The 15,580-nt window shown below is 33.3% G+C and overlaps 1 protein-coding gene across 2 annotated transcripts in view; it reads left to right on the top strand.

Moving 5' to 3' along the window:
* Positions 1-13,993, top strand: part of LOC149777557 (F-box only protein 21-like) — a 55,533-nt gene extending 41,540 nt beyond the window's left edge. Inside the window, exons 11-13 of one of the 2 annotated variants that reach the window (XM_089942163.1) lie at positions 6,675-6,832; positions 12,107-12,203; positions 13,325-13,488. In XM_089942163.1, coding sequence (XP_089798289.1) covers positions 6,675-6,832; positions 12,107-12,203; positions 13,325-13,346 — 277 coding nt within the window. In that variant the 3' untranslated portion in view covers positions 13,347-13,488. Of the gene's footprint in view, positions 1-6,674; positions 6,833-12,106; positions 12,204-13,324 lie in introns of both variants that reach the window. The other variant, XM_089942162.1, reaches the window with a different exon arrangement.
* The last annotated feature ends 1,587 nt before the right edge of the window (positions 13,994-15,580 follow it).

The following is a 15,580-nucleotide window of genomic DNA, read 5'->3' as shown; positions in this document are numbered from 1 at the left end:
TGGCCGAAGGGAGCTTATATCGTGGTTCCAGCACCTTCATGAGTCGAGTGAAGCCAATATCTTCAACCAAATAAAACGGTTGCCTATCGACTGCTATCATTTCTCCTATTGATTTAGTTATTGCATGCTTGCATGGATCATTTTGTCCGAATGGTGTCATTTTCTCTATAAAGTAATCGAGGTTACCTTGCTTTGAGTGTTTCCTCTTTAAATCTTCTTCATCATCTCTCTTTCTTTTGTGGCTCTCTGTGGATCTGGTGTATTCGTCATACTCAGAGTGATGGAAGGATCGAAGGTGATTTATTAGAGCTGAAGTTCCATATGAACGAGCATTTTTGCCACCTCGTGTTAGCCTTTCATTGCAGACATCACAATTTGCCTTCGATTCGTCCACAGCATTTATAGTGAAAAAGTTCCAAATCTTGCTACTTAATTTCGGAGTAGACATTTTTCGATGAGTATTTTAATATATATATTTATTATTTATTAATATTATTTTGAATACGTAATAATTAAATTTTGTTAAGATTTTTTTACAAATGGCATCTCTACACTCAAATATTTACCGGAAACAGAAAAGTTACGCCACCTGGGGAATGCTAGTGAAATTACTAAAGGAAATTGAGTTAAATAAATTATCATCAATCATGATTCATGAAGTCCAATGGAATGTAACTGTTTGTGTAATTATAATTTATTTTTAACTAAATTATTATGTATTAAAAACTTGTTTTTAAAAGTTTTCGTTATTTATTGAATTATTTTACTTGTAACCATTTGTGCGCGTATTATTTGCCAAGGCAAATACTTCCGAATAGTACAGAAAAACGGGATATTCGGCCGAGGCGAATGTCCGAGGCGATTTCCGGTTAGGCCATACATGTACCACATTTTGGGTCCTATTGGTATGGTCAAGTTCAGTGTTTTATATTTTCAGTTGCTTTCTTTTTCACTCCTTTACCTTTAGAGCTCCTAAGATTAAGGGACACAACTTATACATATATGTCATCATTAGCAGGTGTTTTGTGTACCACATTGAGGACTGTATCAAGGTCAGTGTCATGGTGTTATAAATTCTTTTTTTCTACTGCACTTTCCTTTTCAGTCTATAATTTTAGAGTCATTTTGGATGAAGGGATGAATCTAGGCAGGTTGTGGTCAGGTAAATAGTTTAGATTTCAGTTATATTTACACTTCTGCTTGTTAACCTCACAACGGTTTAAGAAAAATGGATGAAGCATGGTATACTCTTGTATCATCACTAGAAGAGGTTTAAGCTTTACCCTTAGTTTCTTTTGATAAAACACTTCCTGCAATATTTAAATGGTTCTGAATAGAGTTGGTACCAATCTGACCACCACCATGTTCTTGCTTTTGTGAATGAGTTTTGTAAAACTTGACCTGATTGACCTTTGGGTCAAGTCAGGGTCATTGCTTGCACTGCTTTAGGACACAATGATGTGTACATGTACCAAAGAATTGTTTTTACCAGAGTTTCGTGTTTAGTTGTATTTTGTGAAGAAATTCAAAATCAGCACTCTGACATTAGTCTTGTTGTCATTTTATGTTATACATGTAGTATTAGAATACTTTGAATGATGCCAGTTTAATATTTTATTTTATGTTATACATGTAGTATTAGAATACTTTGAATGATGCCAGTTTAATATTTTATTTTATGTTATACATGTAGTATTAGAATACTTTGAATGGTACCAGTTTAATATTTTATTTTATGTTATACATGTAGTATTAGAATACTTTGAATGATGCCAGTGTAATATTTTATTTTATGTTATACATGTAGTATTAGAATACTTTGAATGATGCCAGTTTAATATTTTATTTTATGTTATACATGTAGTATTAGAATACTTTGAATGATGCCAGTTTAATATTTTATTTTATGTTATACATGTAGTATTAGAATACTTTGAATGATGCCAGTTTAATATTTTATTTTATTTTCCTTAACATATATGTTTAAACAAATTTAGATTGTAGGTATATCTATGACAAGTTTATTGCACTTCCGTCCATGATATCAGGTTCTAGGTCAAAAACCAGGACAAGTTTATTGCTCTTCTGCCCATGATATCAGGTTCTAGGTCAAAGGCCAGGATAAAAATTTGTTTGTACTGCACTCACAAGTATCTTGTGAAGATGATTTGTTATGCTGGAGTTTCTTAAGAATATCAGAGATGGGTTTGAAATACTCATGCTTTATTTTAACCATTCTTTCTTTGAATGAAATATTAATCTTTTTAAACTAATAATACATTTATTTAATGCTAAATTATGCTTGTTTCTTCCTCAAGAAATTTACTTTCATTCATCATTAATTCAACTAACAAAAAATTACACTAGCAAACTGAATGAAAGTGGCATTGTAACCTGTAAGACTGCAGGTGCAGTCTTGAAAATATTAGATTGTAAAATTGCCATCAGAAGTATTTAATGACCTCTGGCAATTTTTGGTGATTGCTCATACCTTCCCCAAAAAGGTCATATCAGAGAAGTAAAGGTTACTTGTTCTTTGTGATCAGCTTTGCTTAAAGGTTGTATTTAGCTGGAAAGGGAATTCAAACTGTCACATTAGACTAGCTTCCATAACAACACATGGCAACATAGTGGTAGTACATTTATCAATATCCATCTAAACATAAATTTTGCATCTAGGATACTTATGTTTCCTCTGCAATTAGTTAGCCATCCTTTGATATACCCATGGTAGGGACAATAGATCTAGTTTTTATTGTGTTTTAATGTTTGAAATATTTCAGATTTTCTGTATTAGGTCATATGTCTTTCAGGATATTAATAATGCTTTTGTAGGCAGAGGTTTAATAAGGGTGGCAGTAAATGTATATTTGACCACTGTTACTAATGCATTGTGGACAGAGGTGTTGTGAGGTTGTCAGTGCATGTATATTTGAAATCCCCATAGGAACCAACGTTCCAATCTAAGGATAGTCAACATCCTGGGGGATTCGATGTGGTACCATGCAAGACTTTACAATTTTACTGGACTTCTTGGCCAGCTATGAAACTTATAGGGTCTGAAATTTGCATGGTATTTTATTGTGAGACCATTAATTGCATTTCTGCAGGAAAATGGATAAATCTAAAATCCTTAGTTCCACATTTACAAACCTCAAATATAAATCAAATGTAAGAGGACATTGTATCACACGTAATGTCATCTATTTAATCACTTGCAGTAATGTGGCAAACAATACATAGGAGAGAATAAATGGGAATTCCAAGTGAGAATAAAATAATTTTTCTGACCACAACATAGATTGTGTTATATATCAGATAATATAAATTATTCAGTCTGATCCAGAGCTCTCTAGTAGCACTATTTTTAGGGAAGATAGAGAACTTTATTGGATGTACCAATTACATACTCTATACACAAGGTCAGGCATTTTTAACTTAATCTTAAATTTTAAACCTGGTTTTAGGCAACAATACTATTATATAATTATGAAATTCATTGATTCTAACATGTTCAGTATATAGTGAAACCCATCTTAATGGAGAGACCGTCTTTTCTGGCAATAAAAAGGTGTCTCCCAACTATGGTGTATCAGAAGTCATTGTCCATCTGTATGTGAAAAATATGGTAATTCATGATAGATTAGCTTCCAGAAGTGTTGTCCATGAAGAATGGTATTATCAGGAATATGGTATCATCAAATCCAACTTTGCCGATCAATATAAACATAGAGACCATAAGTACATGGGGGAAATATTGAGTGCAGTGTTCAGTCTTTCGTAGACAGGCCTTCCACTTCTTGCACTAAATAGGTAATTGAATTGTCATTTTGAGCATATTCAAAAAATTGCTGATCTATACAGGAGAAGTGTTGTTCTTGCTGGGAAATGGTTTTTATGTGAATTCAGTTAAGGAACCTTATGAAGATGTACCACCCAAGAAAATCTTGGACATTTTGAGAGAATGTGCTGAATACAACAGATTTAACCATACATTTTTAAGGATTTGAAATTTTTTCTCTTATTTTTCTATTTTACATACATTGTTATGAAATTGTAACATCTTTGCCAATTGTATTTTATTTTATTTTGTAGTTTATGTTTACATTTATTGAGAATGTATTATCTTAAGTTTTGTGCAGTTAGTCACTTTAACATAGAACTTTACTATTAATTGGCATAAAATAGCCATTATTTTGCTGAGGTCCAGTCTAATGCTAATATATAGGAGATGGATCTGTATTTTTGTATCAAGATGACATTAATAAAACATAATTAGTTTAAATGTAATTTTGAGCTCTACTAGTCATAGATGAGAAGAGAGTATGGGATGATCTTTTGTCCATCATCCATCCTTTGTCCATCACGCATCATCATCAGTCACCTTAACACAAGTTTGTTATCATTACTCCTCCTAAACTACTTGGAGGATTGTGGTGAAACTTTACACATCAATTCATCCCATGATACGGTTGGTCCTAAATGAGAATGGTGCCACTTGATATCCAATATGGCCACTATGGTTGCCATCTTAAAATCTTGATGTTGCTACTTCTCCCACATGGATGGTCACATCAGCATGGGAAAAACTTGTCAAGTGTGTCCTAAATGAAAAAGGTGCTGATTCAATTTCTACTATAACTGCTCCATCGACCTCCTTGAAAATTTTGTTATTGCTGACTCTTCTGAATGGAATGTTATATTGACATGGGATTTTCATCAAGGGACTTCTTATGATGGCTAATTGGTCATACATGAAAATCGTGCCAATCTGATGTCCAATATGGAAATTTTATATTGCTACTTCTTATGAACAGAAAGTTTTATTGCATGGGGTTTTTGCCCAAAGACTTCCTATGATGTATTATTGGTTATGTATAAAAATGGTGCCAATTTGTTATCTAATACAGGCTGAACTGCAGCCATCTATTATATCTTTTTATAGCTACTCATGAATGGTTGTATCAACATGGGAATTTCACTAATAGATTTCTTATGATTTCATGTTGGTCCTAAATGAAAATGGGGTCGATCTGATGCCCTGAAAATCTAGTTCTTGCTGCTATGCTTGAATAGGTCATTTTGTTATTATGATGTCCTAAATGAGAATGGCACCAATCTAATATCTAGTGTAGCCATCTTGGTGACCTTGTAATTGCTACTCATGCTGAATGGAAAGTCATATTGTGGTTGAGTTTTAACTAGAAGACCTATGATGTCTAGTTAGTCCTAAATGAAAATGGTACCATTTTGATGTCCATTGTGGTGAACACAATGGCTGTCTTGAAAATCTTGCTATCGCTATTCCTCCATAATGAAAAACATTACTTCTGTGGGGTTTTCACTAAGAGACTATGATGTTTAGTTCATTCTAAATGAAAATGGGGCCAGTTTGATGCCCAGTATGGCCACCACAGAGGCCATTGTGAAAATCTTGTTTTTGCTGATCCTCCAGGTTTTCAACAGAAGACTTTGTATGATATTTCCAAAATGAAAATGGTTGAATCTGATATTCAGTATTGTCACCACAGTGGACATCTTAAAAATATTGTAACTACTATCCCTGAATGAATGATCATATCAACATGGGATTTTACTAGACTACTTATATTGATTCTTATGATGTCATTTGAACATTCATGATGCCTGCTACAATGGCCATCTTGAGAATCTTGTCATTTTCTTCTGATTGAAAGTCATATCAGCATGGATTTTTACTCAAAGTCTTCATATGATGTCCAGTTCATCATAATTGAAAATCATGTCAGTCTGACTTCTAATTTGCTGCTACAATATCCATCAGGAAACTCGTATCATTATTTCTGGTAGGTGGCTGGTCTTATCAACATTGTGTTTTTACCTAATGACTTCTTATGATATCTAGTTAATACCAAATAGAGATGCCAATCTGATATAAAACATGTCCAGCATTGCATCCATCTTGGAAATCTTGTTATCATTACTTCCCCAACGTGGAAAGTCATATCAGCATGGGGTGTCTGCCAGAAGACTTTTAATGATAACTTGTAGGTCCTAAGTGAATGTGGTGCCAAGCTAACATCCAATACATCACAGCAGCTAACTTTAAAATCTTGCTATCACTGAACAATATCAAAGATAGCGTCAAAACTCAAGCAATTACAAGGAAAAAATGGCATCTTCTTAAATTCCTGGAAATTCTTTTGAGCCAATAGAACATCAGACCCTTTTAGGAACTCTTGTAAAATATTATTAATTCTATTATGTGTACCATTACAGATACAAGTGTGTAGATGGCAGTACAAACAATGCTCAGGTTAAAAAATTGTGTTTGAATTTATTTTTGATTTGTGGCCATAAATTTTGATTGTACATAAAATTCTTGCTAATTGATTTCTCAATTAATTGTATATTGCATTGACACCTTATATTGGCTACCATATATACTTGGATCTGCTGGCACATAATATGCTGGCAGATCAGGATCTGTTTTGTTTGTTCTACCATTTACAGCTAATAAACTGCTTAGACAGATCTACTAGTACATTATGTGATAGCAGATCTGGGTCTTTGCTGTTTTACGGTATTTAAGTTTTTTGGGCTTGTAGCAGTCACACCATTCATTAACATTGGTACCCCATGAATAAAAGTTAATGTATAATGTTTTCTTTTTGTATACTATTTCTCTACTCCAGATATCGTTACAAGTGTGTAATTTATGGTTGGGATTCTACCTGCCAAGCAACAGAGGAGTGGATTGTCCAGATGGGTGTTCATAACCTATCTAGAAAACAGCATCAGCCTTTCTACAATGTCTTGGTGGAGGATGGAACAAATAGATATGCTGCCCAAGGTACTATTATTGTTTTTAAGGACACATATCATAGAGATGAACCCCTTTTATACAGAGTTTAAAATTAGCAGTAATAAGTAGCAGATCTGCCTTCCATTTATTTAGCTACATGGACTGAAAGCAGATCTCAGACCTGTGATGAAAGTTAGTATTTAAATAGGCATGTCTGCATGCATATCTAAATGATATTGTTTTATTTTTTGTCTTGCCTGCCTTTTGGTAGAGCTTGTTATGATATGACCATGTCTGCCTGTCATCTGTCCATTAATGTTTGGGTTTTTGCGCGGTAAAGTTATATTGCACTTACTTTTGCTTGCAGTTGCAGAAAGTAAAAAGCCGACTAATTTCAGGTCGAAAGGTGAAAGGTCATGGTCATTGTAACTAAAAGATTGTACAAAAACAATGAGTTTTACTTCATTGACACAGACCAAACTTCATAGGTAGCTTGCACTTGGAGTAAGAAAGAAACCTATTGATTTGGGAATCACCAAAGTCATATATTGGGGTCACTGAATGAAAGATGAAAAATGGATTCACCAGAAACATTTCAGTTCTCAATCATGTACTTACACCAAAGTTTCTGAAATGATGTTCAGGTTGAGTATGAAAAGAAACCATCTGATTTGGGATCTAAAGGTCAATGTAACTTTGACCAAAGAGGGAAAATGGTTTTTCATAATAACTTTAATTCTGTACCACATATCTTGACCAAAGCTTGTGGATAGCTGTATTTAAAGTATGGAATAGGTATATTGGTTTTTTTTAGGTCAGAGTAGTTATGGTTCAAAGAAAAAAATGGGTTTTGCAGTATAACTATTATTCTGAAGAAAGTTTCTTAACCAAACTTTGTCGATGGCATGCATATCAGGTAATGAAGATACCTGTAGATTCTGCATTCTAGACGCCAGCGGTTACAGTCATGATGAGTCTGATAAGAAAATAATCAGTTTCTGCACATTATCTTCAGTTCAGAATAGCACACCTTATTTAAACAAATCCAAGTCTTTGAGATCCTTTTGTCAGAAATCTCTGGAGTCAGCCATATCCTACCAGTTCCTATGTAGAAGACTATTAAACATATGGACATATAATATACTATTCACTGTACTCTTGTTCACAATCATAATGGACATAGGCTATTCACTGTACTCTTGTTCGCATTCAGGACAGGCATATAATGTACTATTCTCTCTACAGTTGTTCACAACTGGGGAATGGGCATATAATGTACTAATCATTGTACTCTGTACTCTTGTACATTATCAGTATGGATATATAATGTGCTATTCACAATATTCTTGTACACAATCATTGTAGGCATATAATTTACTATTCACTGTACTCTTGTACACAGTCATTAAGGGCATATAATGTACTATTCACTGTACTCTTGTACACAGTCATTATGGGCATATAATGTACTATTCACTGTACTCTTGTACACAGTTATTATACGCAAATGGAATTTAGTAGGCTTCTTGAAATACATATGTAGCTTACCATGCTAGATATTTTGTGCCATCAACACAAAAACGTTTTCCTTTACTTCTTTTTTCTTTGCACTTGGGGTCGGGCACAACATAATTTTCAGTGTAGTAATTCATTGCCTACTAGCATTTTCAGCCAAGCTCTTGCTATCTGCACGCAAAATAGTTTGGACAAAGCTGAGTGTTATAATGTCAGTGAATCTAATTGCAGTTAACAGAGTATAATTTCCACAGGAACATTTTTGTGGTCACATCAAATCTAACTGAACTATCTTGGCAATATTGAGTCACAGCAATCTGATTGACCTATCTTGGCAATATGGGGATGCAGCAATTTAGTTGACATATCTTGGCAATATGGTGACACAACAATCTGATTGACCTATCTTGGCAATATGGGGACACAGCAGTCTGATTGACCTATCTTGGCAGTATATGGACACAGCAGTCTGAGTGACCCCTCTTGGCAATATGGGGATACAGCAATCTGATTGACCTATCTTGGCAATATGGGGACATAGAAATCTGATTGACCTATCTTGGCAATATGGGAACAATGCAATCTGATTGGCCTATATTGGCAGTGTGGGGACACAGCAATCTGATTGGCTTATGTTGGCAATTTGGTGTCTCTACAATCTTATTTGTCATGGTAATATACTTGCATGACATGACCAGATCTTTGCAGTATAAATGGAAGACATGTCCAGAAGGTAAATCTCCATCTTTTTTCTATACAGTGGATGAGAAATGTTGTGATAATAGTCTTTAGTACATTTTTTACATTATATAGGTGTTTTGTTGAATTATTTGCTTTTATGTATGTGTGTCATTATGTGTGTTTGTAAGTATCTATTGGTTACTGCATTTGTAAAGAAAACTATGAATGAGGTTTTTCTGAGTAATACTGCACAACCTAGGGAGTACAGAATTAGTATTTTTTAAAAATGATTTCATATTTTCCCATAGAAATACAGTAACCATTTAATTATATACTCATTTTATTTTCCAACTAAAGCCTGATGATAATGGAATATGTTACCAGAAACAAAGTAATTGAATTTATGCTGTATTTAAAAATAAATACACAACTGTAAATTCATCAATAGACAGTAAAAATATTAATATGCACATGGCACCACCCAGTGACCATTGAACTTGATCTTGTGTTCAATATTAGTGTTTAAAACATTTTCGTTTTGGTCTACTTAAAATTGAAATTTAGAGCTATATTTTGAATGAATATGCATTGAAAAAACTTCTCCAGTTGGTCTGGAATGGGTGGATTTTGTTTTTCTGTTGATCCAACTCAATTTTTCTTTTCTGCTTATGATGAACTGGATTTATTGGGTCAATTCTGTGCAGTAAGGAGAATGTGATCTCAGTTGGAAATGTAGCCAGAATTATAGTACAATGTTGGTGTGTATCAGGTTTTCCATGACATGGGTCATGTCATTTGGATCTGTAGAACTAAGTACATTTTAAATAAATTCAAGATGCAGAAATATAAGTATATTGATTACCATTCTTATTACCAGCTAAAGAAGACATGTGTATGCCCTGTCATTTGCATGCTTACTGTTGAAAGGACCCAGTTATGACCTGTATCATATAGATAGTATAACTTCCAACAGGAAAACTTTTGGGCTCACACAATCTAATTGAACTATCTTGCCAGTATGGGGCAACAGCAGACTGGCCTACCTTGGCAGGATGGAATCACTGCAGTCTGATTGGCCTATCATGGGAGTATGGGGTATAATGATTAGCATTCTTAGTGTATGTCTTCTGATCTTGCTTAACATTGTATCATAATGGTTAAACGGGGAAAATTGCAAAGCAGCTTTTGTATGACAGTCCATTTAGACCGCTGAAATAATACTTTTTCATTGGCTTGGCTTATTGACTCTGATGCTCTAAGTTTCCTACCAAAACCTTCAGTTACATTTTTTTCCTTGAACTTAGTGTTTTTGCTGATTTGTAAAATGGTATGTCTCTGATAGATATGTGATAGACCGTGGCCTCAGTATGCTTTTCAGTGCTATTTTTATACAGCCTAGAAACCACAGCTCATAGTCTGAACCATTCTATTTGCGAAATGTTACAAATATTTCTCGAAAATAACTGTTTAAAGGATCAGAATGGTATTTTACATCTTTCATGTTTGTTGTTGACATTGTGAACATACTTTCATTCATTTGCTTGTTTCAAAATTTTGTTTGTGACTCAGTGACCATGTCTGTATCATTATCTTTATCATCTCTGCTTTCAAAAGGGACAAAATAACTTGTTTGGTTCATTCACAAACAAGTCTAATCAACCAAAAGTGTCTATGACATGAGTGTATATGGTTTGTTTACAAAGTAGTTCCTAATACATGATACTGTTTTTAGCTGCATGCATCATGCAGTATGAAGCTGTGTAGTATTGAAAAATACTGCACAGTTTTGACAATGTAAAGTAACAGAAAAATGAGCACATAATAACATGAGTTATTGATCTGTTCTGAGCATAATACAGTTTATAGTTGTGTTTAATCTTTTTATAAAACTTAATAGAACCATGCCATTTCTTATTTACATGTGTCTAAATTGCAGGGCCATTTTGAGGAAAAATATGACAAATTAATGTATTTAAAAAAAAGAAAAAGAAATTATGAAGACCTCAGTCATGATGTGTGTGTGTGTGTGTGTGTGATTACATATTTTGCAAAAATTATAATGTAGGTGATGCACTAAGCACTGGTTCCTAATGCAGATGTCTGGGCTGGGGCGGGCAGAGACAAAATTTGTTTTGTTTAATACGTATTTTTATTGAAGTGTTGAGACTACATAATCAGATTGGTTCCAGTTTAATCATGTTGTCCTTATTTTGTACAACAATGAATGTTGGTTAAATTCATTGTATTCATTTTACGTATTTTTTATTTTTTGTTATGGTTATATATATCAAAATATTGCTAATATTGATGTTCATTAAGTAATGGGCTACACTTGACCAATCATAGAAGTTTATCAAATCCTTGCGTTAATGAGATTGGTACCATCTGAAGACCATTGGTAAAGTAGTAGCAATGATACACTAATTATACGTAGTTTGTCAGTTTTTATGCCAAGATTGCTTGTCAAGGAGCTATCTTGTGTTGGCCGTGTCCACCCATGAGTACATCTGTACTTAGTTATGTCCTGATATCTGCTCATCTGTCTCAAAATCCTTGTTAGGAGGATATAGAAAAAAACTATTATGTGGAAAAATGAAATTTGTTGACATATTGTTATGAAGATAACTATTAGATTTTCAGGCCACTAAAGTAGTTGTTACACATTTTATTCAGTTTAACATTTGGGACCTGAACATCATTAATGAAACCATACTTAGCCTTGTTAACAGTGTTGTATAAAAAAACACTTGACAGAGACATTTTTCTTTAAATTACATGAAGTATGAACTGAATAAACATCGTGTTTTTGGTTCTTACTTTACTGAATTAAAAAAAATAAACAATCAGTTCTTATAATTAATTTCAACAGCATAAATAGTTAAGTAAACTCATTGTTTATTAACATTCTTTTATTTAATCATATTTTGAATTTTATTCATAAGGTGCAATAAAACAGAACAGTGAAGATTCCTGATATATATCTACAGGCGATCAAAGAAAAGCATTGTTTTTAAAGCCACACCCACTTCTCAGTTGAAGATGAGACCACCACTTCAGTTAAAAAATCAAATTCCGTAATTGCACGATAGAAATCGTAGTTCACAAGGAATTTTTCATTGGTTTCAGGCAAAACATGGCGTTGTTCTTCATTTTCATCAATGTTTAAGACTGTATACAAATCAATGTGCAAAATGTATACCATCATGTCTTCACATCAAGATATGTAAGCAGACAATGTTTATTTATTCATTTATATTGCACTTCATTTGTAGCATTAGCAAAAATATCGCTTTTTTTTTTAAAGTCAAGTATTTGGTTAATGATTGAAATCATAAATAGAAAGACTATACAGGCTTTTATATATTATCAAATACCTCAAATATATAATTTTTGCATAGCTCATTTGGTTAAAACATTGTGCCCCTAATGAATAGGTATTGGGTTTGGACCCACCTGTGGCCATAAATATTTTTTTTCTCCTTTTATTTTGTTTTATTTTAGTCTGCAAAGCAAAATTCTAATTTCCTTATTGTAATGGTATACAGATTTCATATCATACATTATTGCATACACACACACTGATGAATTTCTCACTGCATCGTCATGTCTTTCACATCACGATTTGTAAGTAGGCAATGTTCATTTATTAATTTAACGTGTGTTTTACTTGTAGCATTAGCAAAGAGATCACATTTATTTGAAAAAAGGTCCAGTATTTGGTTCATAATTAAAGTTTTACTTAAGAAGTCTGAGTGTGAGTGTTCCTATATTCTAAATATAGTTCTCATTGAGTATTATGTACCAAAAAATATTGCAGGTGGGCATGGCTTAAAAAAAAATGGGTTCACACAAGTATGAACCCAAAACGTTTAAAAGGGCCTGGCCAATCAGATTCTTTTAATCATAATGACAAAAGAAAATTTGAATTATTTGATAATGACCACCAAAATATAATGAACAAGTTAGCACCATATCTACTTGCTTACAAATAATTTTTATACCAAAAGAAAACGCAGATTAGATGGGTGCCAGATTGGAGTTAAAATTTCATATTGCAACATTTTCCTATACTTGATAATTAAAGAAGTCAGCATTTTTTCAGGGAAAAAATTTGGTAACTACTTAGGAAATTCTAATACCAACTTAGCCATGTTCTGCCAGATTTTTAGGTCTTTCTTGATGTTAAAATTTACAAAGTTCCAGGCTATATGTGGATAATTGGTTGTGAGTTGTAAATTTTTCAGTCATAAAACCTTTGTATTTGTTTAAAAAAATACCATTGTGATTAAAATGTTAAATTCCAAATTTATAAAACCCCTTATCTGTGTTTGTCCCACTTTTCAGAAAATCTCACTCCAAGCGATGACCCGAGTATTGTGACCCATCCTGAAATTGGCCGATACTTCCAGGAGTTTTGTGGCACCTATTACTTTCTCAACCATGAGAAACTTTCAGAGTATCCAGATGATTTAGCTGAAACTGAGAGACTGATTCAAGAAATCTACAATCAGTAAACTGCTGTACCTTGTGCTAAACAGAGTTTTCCAATATGTCTGGATCAGGAATTCTGAAATTTTGAGGACTCATGCAAGACATTTTTTCTATAAAACTCATGTGTCTGCCATATGTTTGTGAGATATATCATAGAAACATTCAAAGGAGATGTGACAAGTTGTGTCAGAAAAAGAAAGATTCCAGATTTGTTGCTGCTTTAGTATTGACATTATCTTTCCATAATTCATTGGTTTTCCATAATTCATTGGTTTTCACTCCAACTTATTATTTAGAAGGACCATTTTTTCTTTCAAAAAAGCACTATACTTTAGAATTTCACCCAACAACATTTTATTCCACTCAACTGTTTTTAAAAATTATTAAGTGACAACAAGCAGACTAACTACTTTGAAAATAGGTAACAACTAATTGATGGGCATTTCTGGTAATGTCACATGGTGACGTTTTATTTGATCTGTCCCCAGTCTTTGATGATGATAATAAAAGTTCTTGTTGATAGTATCTTTTTCTTAATTTAGGATTGGGCTTCACCTATTTTGTTTGAATATTATGATATGCCGACACACAGTGACAAAATAATACGAGGAACAGTAATTTCTGTTATACAGACCTTTTGGGTAATTGTTCAATTATAGCATTTTTTATTAGTCCAGGAGATAATCTTAGCAGGTGACACCTATATTTATTAATTTATTAATATTTATTAATGACCTACCACTTTTACTAAGAGACTCAATAACATCTACAGATCTCTATGCAGATGACACAACATTGTCAGACATCCAAAACACAAAGCATGAGCTCGAAATTTCTTTACAGAATGCACTAAACAAACTGGAAAACTGGTGCACATGTAATGGCATGGTGGTAAATACTGGTAAAACTAAAATATTACTTATCTCAACACGGCAAAGAAGGACAAATCTTGATAGTGATGAACTATGTCTGACATGGAAGGATACAAATCTGCAAATAGTCTGTCATGATAGGCTACTTGGTGTTCTGGTAGATAATAACCTATCATGGACTGAACATATCAAACATACCAGTAAAAAAGTCAATTCAAGTTTATGGCTTCTCAGTAGGATAAGACATTTTCTCCCTGAAAGGCACAGGAAACTATTTTATAACAGTTACATACAACCCTATTTGGACTACTGTAGTACAGTATGGGGTAATTCAAATGATAAAAACATAGCAAAGCTGGCACATCTTCAAAAAAGAGCATTTGGGCTAATATCAATCCAGAAAGAAAGCAAGGAATGTTTAGCTGGTAGGTTAAAAATATTACCTATTAAAGACCGAATCTGTTTGAGAAAAGCCAAATTAATGTACAGGATATCTCAGAATAGTGCTCCTGAATATTTACAATCACTATTCCAGTATAGGTTACCTGGTAATACTCCCCACCTGCGATCCATGTCAACCAAACAGTATAAAATTCCCAAACCAAATAAGGAGTTATTTAAAAAAAGTTTCCAATACTCTGGAACTCTGCTCTGGAATAGTATTCCAGCTGAGATTAGAAATGCCCACTCTATTTCCTTCTTCCAAACCCAATATATCCAGTGGCTTCAGAGATGCAGCTTAAATAAATGAATTCCTTTGTATGAGGGCCTCAAGGTAGATTAGTTTTTAGCTAATTGTGTTACCCTCTTTAAATAAGGTCATTATTATTATTATTATTATTATTATTATTATTGTCCAAGAAATGGTTCTTAAGTCTAGCAGGTAAGCTAAGTAAACAACACCTCTATTGACTGAAACAATGTTTGTCTCATGTTTGAACACTGCATTACAGACTAAAAAAATGAATATTGATAAAGATGAATGCAAGACCAGGGGCATTTGCTTATGTACACCACTCCCTCATTAACTCACACACAATATGGTCTAAAAACATTTATTGGACTATAAGCAAGGACATGAGTTATTGAAGGACATATACAAAAAGTAATAAAGGGATGGAAATCTTTAGAGGGAGGCGAAGAGGAGAGGGGTGGCAGGTTACGTTGTTGAATACTCATTTTATAATCATATATTGAAATTAAGTGTAAATTAGTATCTCTTTACATCAGTGTACAG

This window comes from Sinohyriopsis cumingii, chromosome 18 (assembly GCF_028554795.1).
Source record: "Sinohyriopsis cumingii isolate HCF-2022 chromosome 18, ASM2855479v2, whole genome shotgun sequence".
In the NCBI taxonomy this organism is placed as follows: domain Eukaryota; kingdom Metazoa; phylum Mollusca; class Bivalvia; order Unionida; family Unionidae; genus Sinohyriopsis; species Sinohyriopsis cumingii.
Note: the sequence above shows the minus strand (reverse complement) of the source record. Positions and strands in the feature narration are given on the sequence as shown.